At 41.9% G+C, this 19,087-nt stretch overlaps 1 protein-coding gene across 1 annotated transcript in view; it reads right to left on the reverse strand.

Moving 5' to 3' along the window:
* The window catches only part of LOC115097953 (protein-glutamine gamma-glutamyltransferase E-like), a 53,893-nt gene that overhangs the window by 22,484 nt on the left and 12,322 nt on the right, over window positions 1-19,087 (reverse strand). The window contains exons 2-5 of the mRNA XM_029614143.1: window positions 12,022-12,186; window positions 10,841-11,086; window positions 5,449-5,567; window positions 2,997-3,125 (exon numbers count right to left, since the gene is read on the reverse strand). Coding sequence (XP_029470003.1) covers window positions 2,997-3,125; window positions 5,449-5,567; window positions 10,841-11,086; window positions 12,022-12,186 — 659 coding nt within the window. The remainder of the gene's footprint in view (window positions 1-2,996; window positions 3,126-5,448; window positions 5,568-10,840; window positions 11,087-12,021; window positions 12,187-19,087) is intronic.

Here is a 19,087-nt window from a genome sequence, read left to right on the forward strand (position 1 = left end):
CAGATAAGTAGAAAGTCTTGAAATTGAGATATCTACCTGAAATGCAAACCACGTATTTCTAAAGAGGTATGAGGAAGGAATGAAATTAGAGCATTATTGAAGAGTGGAAAGGTGTTTTGGGAGATTTGTGTAACTTGCATTAATATCTAGAAATGGGTATCTTAGCTGTAAAAAAGCCTATGAACCTGGATAGCATCAAACACCTTTTAATACTTTCTATCTTGTAGACAGTTGCTCTGCTGGAAATCCTTAGTAAATAAACGTTTAAGTGTTTTGACTTAGACCTTAGTGTGCAGTTAATTGTGGATTGTCTACCAGTAACAAACTTCAGGGTTAGAAAGGGAGTTCACAGAGAGGAATCTCCACGACTTGATTTCCCTGTCCCAGCTCAAAAAAAAAAAAAAAGCATGTACCCCTAGTCTGCCTCTGGAAGGGTCCACTACACCATTTGTTTGACCCTTCATTTTCTGAACCCTTTTCGAGAGACTGGCTCTTAGCCACCATATTCTATGTGCCCCGTCTAGGGGGGTTACACATGGAAGATAGATCAATCACAGGCTATTTAACGTAAGAGTCAGGGATGTTGCCCGAGATTGAATACATCCCTAATCTGATTTTATTTTATTTATTTATTTATTTATTTATTTATTTAAAATCTTTTCTATACCATCACTAAGTTATATACCATCACAACGGTTTACATGTAGGCACATATTTAATGTAGGTAAAAGTGTACTATAGTACATTCTAACAGGTGCTGTCAAAGGTTCGGTTACAATATATCATTAGACAAAATAATTTTAGAGAAGTAGGTCATGACTGAGTGTACCGAAGGTACTTTCACGGGTAAATTTATTATACATAGTGTTATCAATATGCTTACTGTGATGTAGAGTTCATAGAATACTCTACTGTATCGTCCTAAGTACTGTGTGTCGGTGCTTATCTGCCTATTCCTGAATAATTCCTATTCTCCCGTTTCTTTGTAAAATGCTTGTTTAAAAAGCCATGTTTTTAAACTTTTCTTAAATGCCTTGAGATCACTTTGTAATCTGATCTCTGGAGGCATTGTGTTCCATATTGTGGGTCCTGCTAATGATAAGGCCCTTTCCCTCACTTGGGTTAGTCTTGCTGTTTTTACTGAAGGAATGGTTAGGAGTGCTTTATTTGCTGATCGAAGGTTTCTGTGTGGGACGTGTACCCGTAATGCTGTGTTTAGCCAGTCTGATTTCTCATCATGAATTAGTTTATGGATGGTACATAGGATTTTGTATTTAATTCTGTGTTCAATTGGTAACCAATGTAGTTCCACTAGGGTGTCGGTTATATGGTCCCTCCTCCTTTTTCCAGTTAGTATTCTAGCTGCTGTGTTCTGAAGAATTTGAAGTGGTCTTAATGTTATATTTGGTAGTCCTAGCAGAAGGGCATTACAGTAATCCGTGCTGGAGAAAATTAGTACCTGTAGAATTGTTCGGAAAGTCATTTTGAATTAGTAGTGGTTTTAGCTTTCTGAGTACCATGAGTTTTGCATATCCTTCTTTTACTTTTAGTGATATGTGCTGTTTTTGATTGATTTCAGGGTCCATTATTATTCCAAGGTTACGTACTTTTCCAGCTAGTTCAATTTTCTGGTTGTCTTTGAGGATTATTGAAGTTTGGCTGATTTCAGTATTTTTCCATTCTAGGTGTAGAAATTCTGTTTTATCAATATTAATTACAAGTTCCATTTGGGTTAGTAGTTGTTTATAATGCTTAGGTACATGTTAGCTAGATTTAAAGTTTTCTCTATTGTGTTATCTATAGGTGTATAATTCCTAGTCTTGCCAGTAAGTGGCATAATGGCAGCATGTATATGTTAAAAAGGGTCGCAGACAGGGCTGATCCCTGCGGAACCCCTGTTTTGAGGTTGATTTTTTCTGATAATGTGTTATTGATCTGAACTTGGAAAAACCTGTTTTTTAGATATGAGCTGAACCAATTTAATGTTTTGCCTTGTAGTCCAATTTCTTCTAGTCTATTTAGTAGTATTTTATGGTTTACTGTGTCAAACGCTGCCGATAGGTTGAGCATTATTAGAATATAGTGTTTACCGCTATCAAAACCTCTTAGAATGTTATCTGTTAGAGAGAGGAGCAATGTCTCTGTGCTGTAGTGTTTTCGAAATCCGTGTTGAGATGGATACAGTATTTTATTGTCATCCAGGTGTTCAGCTAGCTGTTTCTGTACTGTTTTTTCAATTAGTTTAGCTAATAAGGGAAGATTTGATACTGGTCTGTAGTTGTTCAGGATAAGGGGATCACTGTTTTTTTTTCTTAATGATTGGTTTTATTATTGCTCCTTTCAGTATATCTGGCATTATTCCTTCTTCTAAGGATAGGTTTATGATTTTAGTCAGTGTATTGGTGACTGTGTTAGCTGATTTCTTAAGTTCGATTGTTGGTATTGCGTCAATTTTGTGTGGGGCGGGGTTTACATTTTTTAGCATTTTTTCGACTTCCATTTCAGATATCTCAGTGAATGATATCCATTGGTTGACATCTCTTTTTTGCATTTTGATTTCTTGGTTGGCAGCATTTGGAAGTTTGTCTCTTAATTTAGTAATTTTGTCACTGAAAAATTTGGCAATTTCATTACATTTTGCTTCTGGTAGGTTTTGTGGTGATTCTTGCTTGTCAATGGTTAGGTTTGAAACAATTGAGAATAGTGTTCTTGGATTTTTCGCAAACTTTTCTATATTATTGCTGAAACATTCTTTCTTAGCATTGAGTATTAGATGTTTGTAAAAAGCTAGCTGTTTTCTGTATTTGGTTAGGTTATCATTTTTTAAAATAAACTTCCTCTATGTATCCATTGCTTGCCCCTGTTGAAAGCAGGATATGGGGCTAGATGGTCTGACACAGTTTGACATTTTTTATGTTCTGATTTAAAGATCATTATAAAGAACACAGTTAGTGTACTGATGGTTCTAATGGCTGTCAGATATACATTTTCCTCACCATCGCACTGATCACTCTGCCCACATACACAGGATCACCCCTCTTGGCATGGTCAGCCACTGGATTGTTGAAGTGCTCCAAACTCCTATCCAGAATATCAAGGGAGATGTCCAGAATATCTTTTTCAAACTATAAAGAAAACCAACAAACAAAATCAATTCTGATATCCAAACACCGATGGAGGTTGTTATTCCACAGACAGCTCTATGGGCCTGAATCACTAATCTTTCTTTCCTCATAGACACAGAAAAGAAGAAAAGCCTTAGAAAATCAGACCAGGTGCTTCTTTCTCCTCCTTTGTATATATATAAAGTGAAATACTTGTGAAGGGGGGAGGGTAATTTTGTAGCATTGCAGGTGCACAAATTCCCCCCCACAAAGTTACACCTGATCTTTGCAATGCGTATCTTGTGTGGATGAATGTACATGCATACTTTTTGAAATCTAAAGTATACCCAAAACTCAAAACTCTGCCCAACTCCATCCCCGGAATGTCTCATGTTAGTGCACATAAAAGAGTGCATGAACCTGGGTCAGCCCCACATTTACGCTTGTTTTATGCACATAGAGGGCTTTGTAAATTTACCCCATAGAGGATGATTTTTGAAGGGACTTTGTGAAGTAAAGCACTGCTGTTCTCACTGTACCTGCAGGAATAACCCTTTTGAAAATTGCCTGCACAGTATCACATGCACACATGCTGTCTGTGTAATTTTATGTCTCTTGGGTCTCTGATTTTCAAAAGCATTTATGTGCTCACAACCTGGTCTCCAGTGCATAAATGAGCTTTTGAAAATTGCCCAGGTGGTTTGAATGCGTAAAAGTACAACACAGAAGGGATTCCACATCCACTTCTATGCATATGGCAAAGAGAGCCATTCTGGGGGCAAAGTTGGGATGGGGCGAAACCATTTACGCGCATGCTAATGATTTAGAAAAGTATGCATAGAAATGCACGTGTTCACATTTACAGCTCTTCTGTACGAGGTGTAAATCTGTACACTTAGGGGGGATGTTCCCGTTCTCAGCTAATTTTTCAAGTGGACGTACACACACACACACACACACACATATATCATCCACTTGGAAAATTCCAGCTGACGTCCACGTGTACTTTTTACACACAGAGGTCAGCCGAAAGTGGCTGTTCTAAAATTACCCTCCCTGCGGTAAACTGTTTATTGGGGCAAAGATCACATTACCCCCTCCCAAATCCAAACCACGATCCGACATCCTGGATCCTCAGTCGAAATTATAGAATCAGATTAAGAAAAATGAAAATGAATCCCAAATCGCTGGGTTCATCAGTCCGATAAGGTGGACCATCTATTCCGTGGTGCAAACATAATATTTTGTTGAGCACTTTCTGTTCATTCCATACAACCACTGCCCTTGACCTGTTCATTCTTGCAGGTGGTTACCTTTTTGTTTCTTAATATACTTTTGGATAGACAGGGAAACAAGAAGGAAAAGGGCTGACTAAGAATATTAAGTCACTGATATCCTAAAAGTAATGCAAAACTGTGAATCAGTGAAGCAGTTTGGAATGTAGACCTTCTGGACATTGTCAACTTGTGGTTCCATCCTATGGAGTACCTTCAAATCACATGACAAAGGCATGCGAGAGCACTGAGGTTTCCAGCCTTCCAGGAAAGTGGCCAGCACATAGACCTGTTTTCGGAGAAACACCTCCTGAGCGTTTTGGAACTCAGAATGTCACAGCCTCATTTTGCCATCCCCACTGTGCTACATTCCTTATGATGAGCCTATCTGACTAATCTTATGAACTCAAAGAACAAGAATTAGAATCTACCAAATTACAATTATAGTTGACAAATCCTAGCCCATTGCTAAAATTACTCATTCACACCTTATTGTCCAGATTCAGGCTTAGTCATACCAAAAGAATGAATCTCAGTATAGACTACATTGAACTGATTCCTTCCTAATGTCTCTAGCGTGTCATATCCAACTGTCCACAAATGGCAACACATATCTATGCATAGCATAGATTAAATTTCTGGTCCAATAAATGAATGAATTTGAAATCTAAGTGTATTGTAGATCCAGAAGCTAAACTTCTAATCTTCTAGGCAAGTTCTAAAAAAAAAAAATCAGACTTGCATTCATATTTGCAGGCACTTTTTCAGATGTTATGTGCTGTAGGCTTCTTTATGGTAGCCTGGAGTGGAATAGTAATTTTCTTTCATTTATATTCTGCTTTACCTGTGACATTCACAGTGGATCACATTTTTAAAAGTAAGAGACGTTACCAGAGATTAATAGCAAAGTTTTGTCTCCAAGAACCATTGAACAAGATAGAGCTATGATAGTAATCACAGCTGGATAATCCCCTCCCCCAACGATGCTATGTACTGCACGATTCACAGATCACCTTAACGGCCTTAGTCCTGGAATGTGAAAACATCTTTTTTTTGTTTTTCCCATTTACCTGGCCATAGTTCCATCCCAAGCGTTGTGACTTCTTCAGAGTCCCCATGTAAAAGATTCCACTGTCATTCAAAACATACTCTTCCCTTTCATCTTCACTTGCCATGTAGACATCATCAGCTGAAAGCCAGGAAGCAGAAGCACCGTTGGAATTCACTCTACCAGTATTTCATGTTACTGCAAGCAACGAGAAACTCCAAGAATCTTACTAATCCATATTCCTGGCCCCTTTTCACTTCTCTGGGGCAGTGCAATAGTCAAACTGCCTGAATTGGTGCAAAGCAAAACTTCAGGAGTTGCTTTTTTTTTTTTTTTACCCACAGGGTTTGCACAAAATAAAATCAATAGTTTTGCTTTGATTACTGCCCCAGGAGTAAGTGGCCGCATAAAGGGGCCGATGCAATAGAGTGCACTCAGCCAAATGCACTGCTAACCTGCAGTTGGACGCGGGTAGAATAGGCACTAATCAATCCCCTAATGCAATAAGGGGATTAGTGCATATTCAACACGCGTCCAACGCGGAGGGAATCTAATGGCACTCATCACATGCAAATGCATGTGAATGAGGCTTTAGGCATTCACTCCCGATGCAAAAAAGAAAATGTGCGTCTCGGATGCACATTTAACTGTCATCTATTAATGCCTGCCTGGAGCAGGCATTAATAGCTGAGCGCATCAAAAAAAAGTACAGAAAAGCAGAAAAAACTGCTTTTCTGTACTGCCTCCTACTTAATATCGTTGTGAATAATAAAAGAAACAAAAACAGTTAAAAAAAAAAACCAAAAAACCAGACAGTCGAACCCATTACGAAAACCAACACCAAGTTTATCAGCGTCGGTTTTCTACCGGCAGACAGCCGAGTCACAAAATCCGACGCTGATAAACCCAGCGTCAATTTTCTTGACTGCCATCCGCCGGTAAGGAAAACCAACGCTGATAAACTTGGCATCGATTTTTGTGACCGGCGGACGGCAGTCAAATATTGCATGGTGTCCCCCTTGGGGGCGCGTTAAGAGAGCAGGCGTTGACTGTTCAGCTCCCCTTTCTATGTGACTTTATTGCATCGGCCCCAAAGGGTGGACGATTTTCAAAAACCCCATTTTCATGCTGTTTTACCCAGAGAAATGACTTTGCAAACTGCCTTCTCACAGTGCCTCAGTTTCTGTCTCTCTTTTTTCTCCTTGATTCCTTTCTAATGTAGTTTTTGCTTTCTGGTACCCATTGTCCTCAGATCACGAGAAGTCAAAAGATTTAGAAAGTGTGGAGATCGGAGAACTAATGCCCGCCTCTCTAGCAATAATGGGAAAGATTTTAATACGTGCGCGCGCTTCCCGGCACGCACACATGGACGCGCCAATTTTATAACATGCGCGCGGATGTGCGTATGGCGCGCGCAAGGGGGAGTGTACTTTTGCAAGTCCGTGTGGCGATGCAGTCGGCACTTCCCCAGTTCCCTCCCAGTCCACTCCAATTAAGAAGCGGACTGGGAGGGAACTTCCCTAACCCCCTGCCTAACCTTCCTTCCCCTTCCCCTCTCCTCCCCACCTGCTAAACCTAACCGACCTTACTTGTTTTTTTTTATTTTGTTAGTTGCTGCCTCCAGCCCCGCCCCTCCCTGCCCCCCTCCCCACCTCTTTCTCTGAACCCGGAACTTCGGCGCGTAATGGGGGTTGCGCGCGAGGCCGGGCCCTTTTGAAAATGTGTGCAGCGCGCGTAAGGCCTGGCCACGCACGTAACCCCCAGTTTTTACGCGCGCAGGGGATTTAAAATTCGGCCGAATATTTGTTACTTAGAAATGACAGGCTTGAGATTAAAAAAAAAAGATCAAGGCAAGCCGTACACTAAAGCTGCAGGTCTAAGGTGCCAAATTCTGAAGCCATCCCAAAAAAATGACACTCCTTCTGCTATTCTTTGCTTTCCGGGGTCAAAGACCTTCACCCCAAAGTCTTCTGCCTCTGGGCTCCAGAATCTTAAATCCGGCCCTGGCTACACACATTGTTAAACGGGTGCTCTTAAAAATTACAAAACAACATACAATTTCCACATAATTACAAAATATGTAGGCCATTGAAAACACACATGAAGAACAATGTGTTCTTTTATGATACCATTTTGGTCTGGTGACTTCTTGAAGGTCCTACAGCTAAATTGAAATGGAGGTATGAAAAAATGTCTTCATGTCTCGATTAATGACTTGGACTGTCTGGTTTTTTTTTTTGTACACTATGATATATAGCATGGAATAAATGAATATTAGTTATAGAAGGCAGCTTTGAGCTCCCATGAGAGAGACCCAGGTTTGTTAGCAGGGGCTGAAGATGCTGTGAATGAGCAAGTACCAGCCACCCCTGAAGAATGATAACAGGGGTTCTCCACCCAGGCCTCAGGACCCACCTAGTCACTCAGGTTTTCAGGATCCCCCCCAGTGAATATGCATGAGATAGATTTGCATGCATGGCCACTCTTAAAGGTGAATTTTAAAAGCCAGATGCACAGATCAAGGTTAGTGAATGGGCGAATATGTTGCTTGGGTGCATCGCCGAGTGGATTTCAAATGCTGCTGGGATGCGCGCATACATACATACCGCTGCGAGCACACATGAAAAGTTTCCAAAGCGGGTATCGGCGTGGGCATGCTATGGATCGGGCATAGGTGTTCCAGGAATTTAATAGGAAATTTGCACATAAATACTTGCGCGCACCAGGGTCTCCTGCCACGTAATTTAATTTTACCTCTGTTAGGAATGATGTGTAACTTAAAAAACAAAAACATTGAGGCAGATCAGCAGGGTTTTAAAGATCGGGGCTAACAAGGGGGAAGGAAGATTATTAAATTGGGGGTGGGGGGGGGTGGAGTTTGGAAGACCTATTCCTTAACTGGGTGAACTGGGAGTGAACTGGGAAAACTGGCAATGGCCTTGGTGCATGTGCCCTTTAAAATCCCCCCATTTACGTGGTAGAAGCAGCATCTGCGAGCACTTAAAATTGGGTGCACGCGTGCGTGCGGGCAGGCTATTTTATGAAAAGCGCACATATATGTGAATATGGCCCGCGCGTCGCTTTGAAAGTTATCTTCCCTGTTTGCAAATCTCATTCTTGCATATTCAAGAGTGCCAACGTGGCACGTTACAGAGGGACCCATCATCCGGCTCTCAGAGGTGCAATGGTTGGGCTGCATGGGAGGAGGATGGCGAGAAGATCCCTGGAGGATACTTGTGAAGAGGGCTCATGGAGCCATAGCCTCAGTTGGAGGAGCAGGCGAGGGAGCTGCAGGAAAGCCACGAGGTACAAATTAAGTTTGTATAGTTGCTTTAGCTGAAATAAGAACAAGGGTCTGGGTCAAGTCCTGCACTAAATGTAATATGGAAATCTTGATGGCAAAAGTGAAAGGAAGACAAAAAAAAACAAACCCTCTCTGACCTGTAGTGAAAGGAATGGAAACTTCCAAACCTGCTCGCACGCGCCCATATGAGCGTGTGCATGGGTACACGGTAATCTGCTACTCTATTTTCTAACCTGTGCACAAATGGTATGCGCAGGTTATGAAAAGGGAATACATATGCGTACACATCTCCTCGTACACGTCAAAAAACACATGCCGCACTTGCGTTTATCTGGGAAAGTAGTGGGAATTACTCGGACAAGTTCGGACTTATGCAGCTAAGTAGAAGCACTTGGCTGGATAAGTGTGAAACCTGCTACTTGTCCGACTAATTAGCACTTTTCTGGCTTATCCGGGAATGTAAGATAGCCGGATAAGTCTAAAACAAAAGCGCTCTTTATCCAGATAGTTTCAAATTTGTCTGTCTAAGAAGCAGCAAAGGCACTACTTAGAGAATATTTTAGTCGAAAAAGTGTGCGCAAGTGATATACCTGCATTTTGTACTTCAAATTTTAAAGGAATACGCAAATAGATTTTACTTGTGTTATTTGGATGCATTTACTCCCCGTAAGTCGGCTTTTACACAAGAAAGTCAGGGGATTTTGTAACATGCGCGCGGCAGTGAAATAACCAGTTTTACCAATTAGTCTACCAATTCGCCCAGTCCATCTGCGGCTCGTGAAGACCATCCAGGCTCTTCAGCCTGAAGTCTCCCCATTTCACCCAGAGGTCCCCCACCCAGTCATTTTTTCAGATGTTCACGATCACGTGCACCAGAAATTGAGCAGGAGTAGATATACGCAAATAAAGCCTGACACACGTCACTTTAGTAAGTTATAAAATAGCAATTTATGTGCGCAAATGATGGCACCCCCAGAACACCCCTGCACACCTCTTTTTACATGTGCAGATTTACTTGTGGTCCCCGATACATGCGTGTGTGCTGTGGTTTTAAAATTCCATACACTGACGTATGTGCTATTTTACGCACGCACATGATATTTTATATATGCTTATCTTTTGAAAATGTATCCCTAAACGTGCACAAGGAAAATAATTCCATCCTAATTATAGCTATGGTAATCAGCACAAGAATCTGGATCAGCACTTCTCCCTATAATCTAACCGTCATGAAATTGCAAGTAAAAGTATCCACGCTGCTGACATGCATGGGCATTTTTTCCCCTTCTAGGGTGTGGCAATAGTCAAAAAAATCCATTCACATGCGTTAAACAATGCAGAAGTGTTTTTTTTTTCATTATTGCTCTATTTATTTTAAAGTGATCTTGCCTTTCATTTCTATCACTGTCAGCAAAATCACTGCCCTAAAGACTCACATATATAAATGTATATTCTCACATATATAAATGTATATTCTAGGAATATATCATCTTCACTTTTGTGTTTTGGTGGTCCAGTCTAAAAACTGAGGCAAAGGTGAGGCCTGATGTACATCCTTGGTATGATACAAGTGCCAGCTAGAACGATATTTACAAAAGGGAGGTCAAGAAAGACGTGAGGCTCTCCAAGCAGAGAAGCTTGCAAGATAAGCTAAAGGATCTGCCTCTGTAGTTCATTTCATGCCGGACTTAGATGACAATCAACATTCCACGCTCAACATATTATCATGATGTGCCCTGATAATCATTTTTACCATAGCCAGTCATTTTAATGATGCATAATGAATACTGCAGTAGAAGGAATGATAATTGCTTCCACTGTCCAGACAATTGCAGTAGGCGTCACACTATGACATGCACCTCACATTTAATGGAATAATGCTTAGTGCAGCAGAAGAATCAGACTATGCACACTGCTTGGTTAATTATGATTAGTTTCTTTGTAAAGGCTAGGCCTCACATGAGGGCACTGACGTCCACCTCAGTTCTCCTCATTTTACTGTATGGTCCAAGCAATCATGACATAGCAATGGAATCTCTAGTCCAATAAAAACGAACGCATAATATGTACATTTTAAAAACAGCATGCTGGCATATAAAGTAGTTTGTACCTGGTGACCAGGGGTTAAAAAGTAGTGTGAATTGTCCCAGCATGTGGGAGGACGTCTGCTCCCCAGAAGATATCTGGATGCTCAGGTCGTAGATCCCAATGATAGCATTGGCGGGGCTGTAGATAATGGTCCTCAGGCTTTCAGGTGAACTGGATGATCTGACAGCATACCAGGTGCCTTTTTTACCCCCAGAATCAGATGCTGAGAAGATGGCTTTTGTTTTATCAGTCACAGAGGGGGCCGGTCCTTCAAAAAGAAGGGGGGGAGAGAAAAGTAAAAACACAGACATGCATCTTCTAGAATCCAGTCCAGTTGAAATGTATGTTTGCCTTTCATGTGCATTTCCTTGCACGGCTGTATGTATGCCATTCTCATGTATTTGTCAAAATTCCAAGCGCAGAGATTTCTTGGATTTTTAAAGTATTATTATTATTATTATGGATTACTTTATTTCTTTATTTGTTCTCTTTCCCATTCTCTGCCCAGGAAATATTTCCCCTTAATTGAATTTTTAAATAAGTTTGAACAAAATAAGTGAACCTTCTCTGGAGAACTGTTCTATTTCTTTATAATTCCCTGATTCATCATTTTTCCTGTTTGTTTGTCTCTGCCCTCATTTGGCTTGTGCTTTTCGTGTCTTTCTGGATTTATCCATTTCTCTCTCGTGTCCATATTTTTCTCCCTCTTTACTTCTCTTCCCACGTCTTTTTTTCCCTTCCTCTCTCTGTGTCTCCCTTGTTTTTTCTCCCTTTCCCCCTCTCCTCTCTTCTTCTTTAACCCGGGGCGTCCTCCACCTCTTTCCCCTGTGGGGCCTCTTCTCTTTCTCCTGTCTCCTGGCAGCAGAGCAGGTTCCGTCCCTGCTATGCCCAGTGTGCAGTGCCTTTGACTCACCTCTCTCCCTGCCTGTTCGCCAAGGAAGGGAATCCATAGCCTGTGCTAGCTCCTGTCTTTTCCAGCTGGTATGGGGGGGGGGGGGGGGAGTGTTAGCTCAAGCAGGAAGTGGGACACTTGGCCCTAATTTGAGAGTTTTCTGCCCATATTAGAAGGGCTGTCATCATTTCTACACTCTATTAACTATTTATCATCTGTTTAAAGACTGCGGTAGAGACTCAGTAAAGCGTTGCCTTATCTGAAGAGCTCAAGCGAAAGGGTCACCTGGAAGAGGACTATGAAATTCTTACCTGTAACAACAGTAAATACAACGTTCTGTATATCCTGGGTGGGTCTGTTGAATTCTAAGGTGATAACAAAAGGTTGAGCTCTTCTCACTATCAGTCCGGGGCTGTTATAGGCAGCAGTACGGTGCGCTTTCCGGATTGAGGCACTCGCATGGAGTTTATTATTAGCTGTGTGAAGAAAATGCAAAACATATACAGAAATGAGAAATATGCATGTTAATAATCTTTTGTCTTCAGTTCCTTTTTTTTTTTTTTTTTTTGCTGTTCAGAGATTTTTGGGTTTTTTTTTTTTCATTTTTGGGGTTTTATTTCTTTGGGGTTTTTTTGTTTTTTGAAAATAGTGCAAATTATTAGCAAATAGCATGTGCAGTTTGCAAAAGAGCACACTGTTTTACTGATAGTGTGCAGTTTTTCCCAAAAACAAAGAATTGACAAGATTTATTTTTTTTGGCTCATTTGAAACAAAACAAGAAATGGGATCATTTGTCATGTTTTACATCTTTGTTTCAAACGAATGCACATCCCTAAGAAAAACACTGAAACGCCAATATCTCTTAGAATTGCACAATGTTTAAATATTTTTACAAGAGATGGAATAAATAGCATGAAAATTATTATGCAAATACAATTATTATTGATATTATCTTTTAAAGCACGTTAGATAAAACACCATGAAGACTAGTAATTCTAGCTCATTAATAAATTCAGTTGTGAAACAGTTCAGGTTTAGAAATGATGCTTTCACACTTAGAGGTCTATTCATAACTCTTAGCATCAGCAAAGTCATGCAGGCACAAGGAGATGTGTGAACATTTCAGGAGAGCTGGTTTGCTACAAAAGTATGCCTATGGTTATGACTATTAACCAATGGCCAGACAGCTTTCAAAATGCACAGCAGTTGGATTAACCGCGCTAAACCTTGTTTGAATACTTTTTGAATGTATGTTTTGTGATTTCAATGACTTTATGGTTGCTGCTCAAGTGTGTGGTCCATGCAACGAGCAAGATGCCTCCTACCTGAGAGATGCCTCAAGAGAGGAGGTGATGTCTTATTGTGGATTGCTAACTGGTTAAAGGATAGGAAACAAAGCGTAGGACTCAATGATCAGTCATTCGAAAAAATGCACTTCACTATGTGTGCTTGAATACCAGGAGATATAAAATACAGTGGGACTATCCAAAGCTAACCTTTTCTTAAAAACGAGTTAACCTCTTCTTTTAAGCCCTGACATTACAACATTTCGGAAGGGACAATACCTTCCTTCCTCAGGGGAATACAAATGTTCTGTGAAAAGCAATATAACCCGATATTTTCTCTTGAAAGCCACTTAAATTTAAAGTGGCACTGCGGCAGGAGGAGAAACGCCGATAAACAACTTCAAGAAAAGGGAAGCATCATCCTGCCGCAGTGCCACTTTAAATTTAAGTGGCTTTCAAGAGAATATACTGCGTTATACTGCTCTTCACAGAACATTTGTATTCCCCCTTCCGAAACATTGCAATGTAGGGGCTTAAAAACTTTGGATAGCCCCACTGTATTTTATATCTCCTGGTATTCAAGCACACATAGTGAAGTGCATTTTTTGAATGACTGATCATTGTACCTATTAGCATATATGGGTTGTTTTTTTTCCAATAGTTCCCCAGTTTTCAGAAAGGTACATTGAACAGTATTCCATGTGCTAGTACCAGTCCTATAACTATGATGGTCTTTCAAAATCCTAAAAAAAATAAAAAAATAAAAAAAAAATTGTTCTGTTTCATTAGATCTCCTGTTACCACATCTGGACTGTGCCACGAAGTTAGATCTGATGCTGATATGCATCATGGATGCTGCTTCCATTCTTGTTTCTACCACTACATCAGCACAGTGTGCACAAACATTACCGCAGCGTGATTTAAATAACCTGCATAGCAGTGATAATGGGAGACCTCGTGAAATGTTAGCAAACACAACAACTTTCATGACTGTTCACAGAATAAACAATAGATCAACAGTGCTGAGACACATTATAACCGTGGTCAGCAGGAGATCACTGTTGCTTCCACATGCCATATGTCTGAGCAATATTTGACTAGTATGAATGGAATGCACCAGCAAAAGTTGACTAGCAAGGACTACCAATAGGCAACGCTTATACAAGTGTCAAAGGAGAAATTTGTACACAGTCAGTGTCAGTCATGACAGTGGCCACCCTGGAAGCAAGGCGCCCCAGAGTCAGGAGGAAAGATGCAAATGATGAGGATCCTCCCCTTGAGATCTTTTATCTACGGGAAGTTTATTTGGAATGAAGACTTAAAATGCATTAAACAAACCATTGCCCATAGCCATGAATGGGAGTTGTCTGATTCTGGCATTATGCTGGTTGTAGTTTAGCTTCAGGCAGGGTTTAAATATATTTTTATTGAGTCTGGGAGTTCCTGGAGGCCGATAAAAGGTGCCTCAGTTGACTCTTCCGGCTCCACATATCCAGGCCATATAAATATCCTTCAGATCCATACATCCTTTATTCACGTCATATAAATATCCTTCAGATCCGTACATCCTTTATTCACGTCATATAAATACCCTTCAGATCCTTTATTTCATCATATAAACATCTTAATTTTAGTTGAATATCTCCCAGATATTTGCTTTTATGACAATTGCTATTAGACTTTTTCCTGGAATTCAGCTTCCAGAGGCCAGAAAGATTCTAAGCAAATTGAGCCCTAGATTATGGGTAGGACAATTTATCTGATTAAATACCAATTTACTTGGGTAAAAAGAGCTTTTGGACAATGGTCCATCTTCCATCTGGCTACGGGCATCCTTTTACCCATATTGCGCGGAGGTGTTCACAGGCGCCTTGCATTACTTTATACGCATCACTAAGTGCACAGACTATTTTAGAAATAAATCCAGACAGGAAAGTAGAGACATAAGGGGGAGGGGAGGGATGGCAAACTTTGGTGGAAGCATTAAGGCATCTAGTAAATCCAAAAATCCAATGTTTTCAAGCAATCAAGAAACAGGGGCAGTTCTCTAATAAGACAGGGTGGGGTGGACACTTCAAGTGGCAGAATTTTGAGGCAGCAAAAAACGCCCCTCCCAGAACATCGCTGTGGCGTCCGCCTCACACTGCCTCAGTGGCATACCGAGGGGAGGGGGCAGCGCACAGCAGGAAGATCGGCGGGGCCATGGCGCCATCATGGCCCGAAGAAAAGGTCACCTCCAGATGCTCCTCCTCCCTGCTGCCTATGCAGCACCGGAAGAAAAAATGTTGCTGGAGCCTCACGGGCAGGAAGGAGGAGGAGCCTCCGCCACGTGCAGAAGAGGATCTGCATCCTGCGTTTGTGGCATGGCCGCCGCGGATCCCATCTCGCAGCAGCTGAGACGAGGAGGCTAGTAGCAGGGCCGCTATGGATCCCACCTCACAGCGTCCTGAGAAGGCCAAGCAGCAGAGCCGCCATGGATCCCACACACGGCAGCCTGAGAAGAGGAGGCCCGGCAGCAGGGTCGCCGCGGTTCTCACCTCATGGCAGCCCAAGAAGATCAGGGCTGCCACGGAGTCCATCCCGCGATGATCTGAAAAGAGGAGGCCCAGAGATGAGAGAAAGGCTGAGGAGCTGTAGAATGTGTGTGTGAGTTGAGAGCCTGTATGTTCGGTGAAACAGCATATGAGAGTGAGAGAGCTTGTGTATGTGTGAGAGTAAGATAGAGTGTGAGTGCGCGAACCTGTGCCTGTTTGCGTGTGTGTATGTGTGAGAAAGACAGCCAGTGTGTGTGTGTGAGAGAGAGAGAAACACAGCATGTGAGAATGAGAACCTGAGTGTGTGTTTGAGGGAAGAAGATGGAGAGAAAAGAAACAGAAAAAAAGAGACCCTGTAAAAGGAATTGGCAAAAGACCAAGAAAGGGAGGGTGGAGAAAAAAAGCCTATGAACAGATTAGAAAACTAAGATCAGGCAGCAAAGGTAAAATAATAATAATAATTTTTTAATTTTTAGTAATTGGCATATGTTAACTTTGGGAATGTGCAAGAGGAGCACTTTCTCTATGCGGATCTCACAATGTACGAGATCAGCATGGAGGAACTGGAAACCCGCAAGTGTTTAATACCATGGGGCCTGCACAGAGGAGTCAGCAGAACGGGCTTCAGTGCCAGTACTAGGGATGTGAATCGTTTTAGGACGATTAAAATTATCGTCCGATAATTTTAATATCGTCTTAAACCGTTATGGAACACAATACAATACAGATTCTAACGATTTATCGTTATAAATCGTTAGAATCGTGAGCCGGCACACTAAAACCCCCTAAAACCCCACCCCCGACCCTTTAAATTAAATCCCCCACCCTCCCGAACCCCCCCCCAATAACTTAAATAACCTGCGGGTCCAGCGGCGGTCCGGAACGGCAGCGGTCCGGAAAGGGCTCCTGCTCCTGAATCTTGTCGTCTTCAGCCGGCGCCATTTTCCAAAATGGCGCCGAAAAATGGCGGCGGCCATAGACGAAAAAGATTGGACGGCAGGAGGTCCTTCCGGACCCCCGCTGGACTTTTGGCAAGTCTCGTGGGGGTCAGGAGGCCCCCCACAAGCTGGCCAAAAGTTCCTGGAGGTCCAGCGGGGGTCAGGGAGCGATTTCCCGCCGCGAATCGTTTTCGTACGGAAAATGGCGCCGGCAGGAGATCGACTGCAGGAGGTCGTTCAGCGAGGGTTCCGGCGCCTCGCTGAACGACCTCCTGCAGTCAATCTCCTGCCGGCGCCATTTTCCGTACGAAAACGATTCGCGGCGGGAAATCGCTCCCTGACCCCCGCTGGACCTCCAGGAACTTTTGGCCAGCTTGTGGGGGGCCTCCTGACCCCCACGAGACTTGCCAAAAGTCCAGCGGGGGTCCGGAAGGACCTCCTGCCGTCCAATCTTTTTCGTCTATGGCCGCCGCCATTTTTCGGCGCCATTTTGGAAAATGGCGCCGGCTGAAGACGACAAGATTCAGGAGCAGGAGCCCGTTCCGGACCGCCGCTGGACCCGCAGGTTATTTAAGTTATTGGTGGGGGATTTAATTTAAAGGGTCGGGGGTGGGTTTTAGGGGGTTTTAATGTGCCGGTTTTTCGATTTTTCGATTTTTCGATTTTTAACGATTTTTCACGATTTTTCACGATATTTTACCCCCCAAAACGGCAACAATACGATTCCCTCCCCCTCCCAGCCGAAATCGATCGTTAAGACGATCGAGGACACGATTCACATTCCTGGCCAGTACAGTGATCGGCGCCTTCCCAATAGCCATGTGGCAGCAGTGACAGCGGCAGCAGAGGAATGAGAGAGGCTCCGAAGTTGCTGGCAAAGAGTGGGGGGTGGGGTGGGGGGTGTCTGTCTTCAGTGTGTGCATGTGGGTAATTTAATGGTAATTTAATGGGTAATTTTAGCTGGAAAAGTTTAGTTATAAGTTTTATACTGTATGTTAATTAATTTTATATATGATATGTTAATTATTACTTGTTGTGAACCGTTCCGATGGATTCTGAGGGACGGTATATAAAAGATGTTAAATAAATAAATAAATAAATAAATAAATAAATAAGTGCCTGCCTGTGTGTGAGAAAATGAATTGGTGCCTATCTGGGGTCTGTCTCTGTGTGTGTGTGAAAATGAATTAGTGCCTATCTGGGGGTCTATGTCTGTATGTGTGTGTGTGTGTGTGTGTGTGAATGAATTGGTACCTGCCTGGGGTGTGTGTGTGTGTGAAAATGAATTGGTACCTGCCTGGGGTTTGTGTGTGTGTGTGGGTGTGTGAGAGAGAGAGAATGAATTGGTACCTGCCTGGGGTGTGTGTGTGTGTGTGTGTGTGTGTGTGAAAATGAATTGGTGCCCATCTGGGGGTCTATGTGTGAAAATGAATTGGTGCCTATCTGGGGGTGTGTGTGTGTGTGTGTGTGTATATGAGAATGAATGTTTGCATGCCTGGGGGGTGGGGGGAGTAGTATGAGAATGAATGGGAGGTTGCCTGGGTGTATGTGTGTATATGAGGGAGCCAGTGAGAGTAAGAGCGTGTGTGTATGAGAGAATCCGGGGGAGTAAGAACTTGGGGGGGGGGGGGGTGGGGGAAGAGTGTGCCTGAGAGTGTGACAGTGCCTGTGAGAGAGAGAGGTTGTAGTGTGTGTATAAGAGTATCTATGTGTGTGTGTGTGTGTATGTGACAGTGTATGTGTGAGGGAGAGAGGATAAAGTTTGTGCGCCCTCCCCCCCAATCCACATCCATTTTAGGGTAAATGGAAATCAAACGATATCAGGTATGGAGAGTGGGGAATTTTCTTATTAAATGTAACTGATTAATGTTATTTGATGTGTCGTGTTTTGAAATATTTTATTGTTTTTTTGAGAACATTTTAAAAATTATTTTTGATGTCCTGTACAAGAGCCATTTTGAAATATTTATTATTTCTATTAGTATAGTTTTACTATTATGATTAATGTTATATTTCTTGATTTATTATTGCTTTATGAAGAATGATGGTATTTCTATTTTTCCATTGTTGTACTGCATACAGGTTTGGCTTCATGCAGTTTCCAGTTCAGTTTTTGTCCTCACATTTTTGTTTATATTTTATTCTATATTTGGTGTCGATCTGTCTGTGTTCTACATGTGTAATTGAAGGGACATGTTTTGCTGGCATGCAGTTTCTGTGAAGGGATTCAGCAGCCTGACTTATTTTGTTTTCCTAATAGGAGGTGTATTAGGGTTTTAGAACCTGGTGTCATATTTGTAGTGTTGTCTTTTCAAAGGTAGGGTTGTTACTGCTTGAGTGCTGGCATTTATTGCTGTTTTGGTATGGAAGGTTTATTTATTTAAAATATTTCTAGGCCGCTTATAGCAAATATATTGTACTAAGCAGATTACAATGTAAACATAAAATACATCATGATAGATTTACTATATTATCACTGTTATTTAGTTTATTCATGGCTTTCTGAGGGCTAAGCCCACATCAAATATATTTTACAATAGGCCTAATAACAAATGTCTTTTTTGCAGAGTTTTCTGGTTGGCACCTATGCAGTGCATGCAAAATAATATACATGTTGCT

Source organism: Rhinatrema bivittatum, chromosome 8 (genome assembly GCF_901001135.1).
Source record: "Rhinatrema bivittatum chromosome 8, aRhiBiv1.1, whole genome shotgun sequence".
NCBI classification, from domain to species: Eukaryota; Metazoa; Chordata; class Amphibia; order Gymnophiona; family Rhinatrematidae; genus Rhinatrema; species Rhinatrema bivittatum.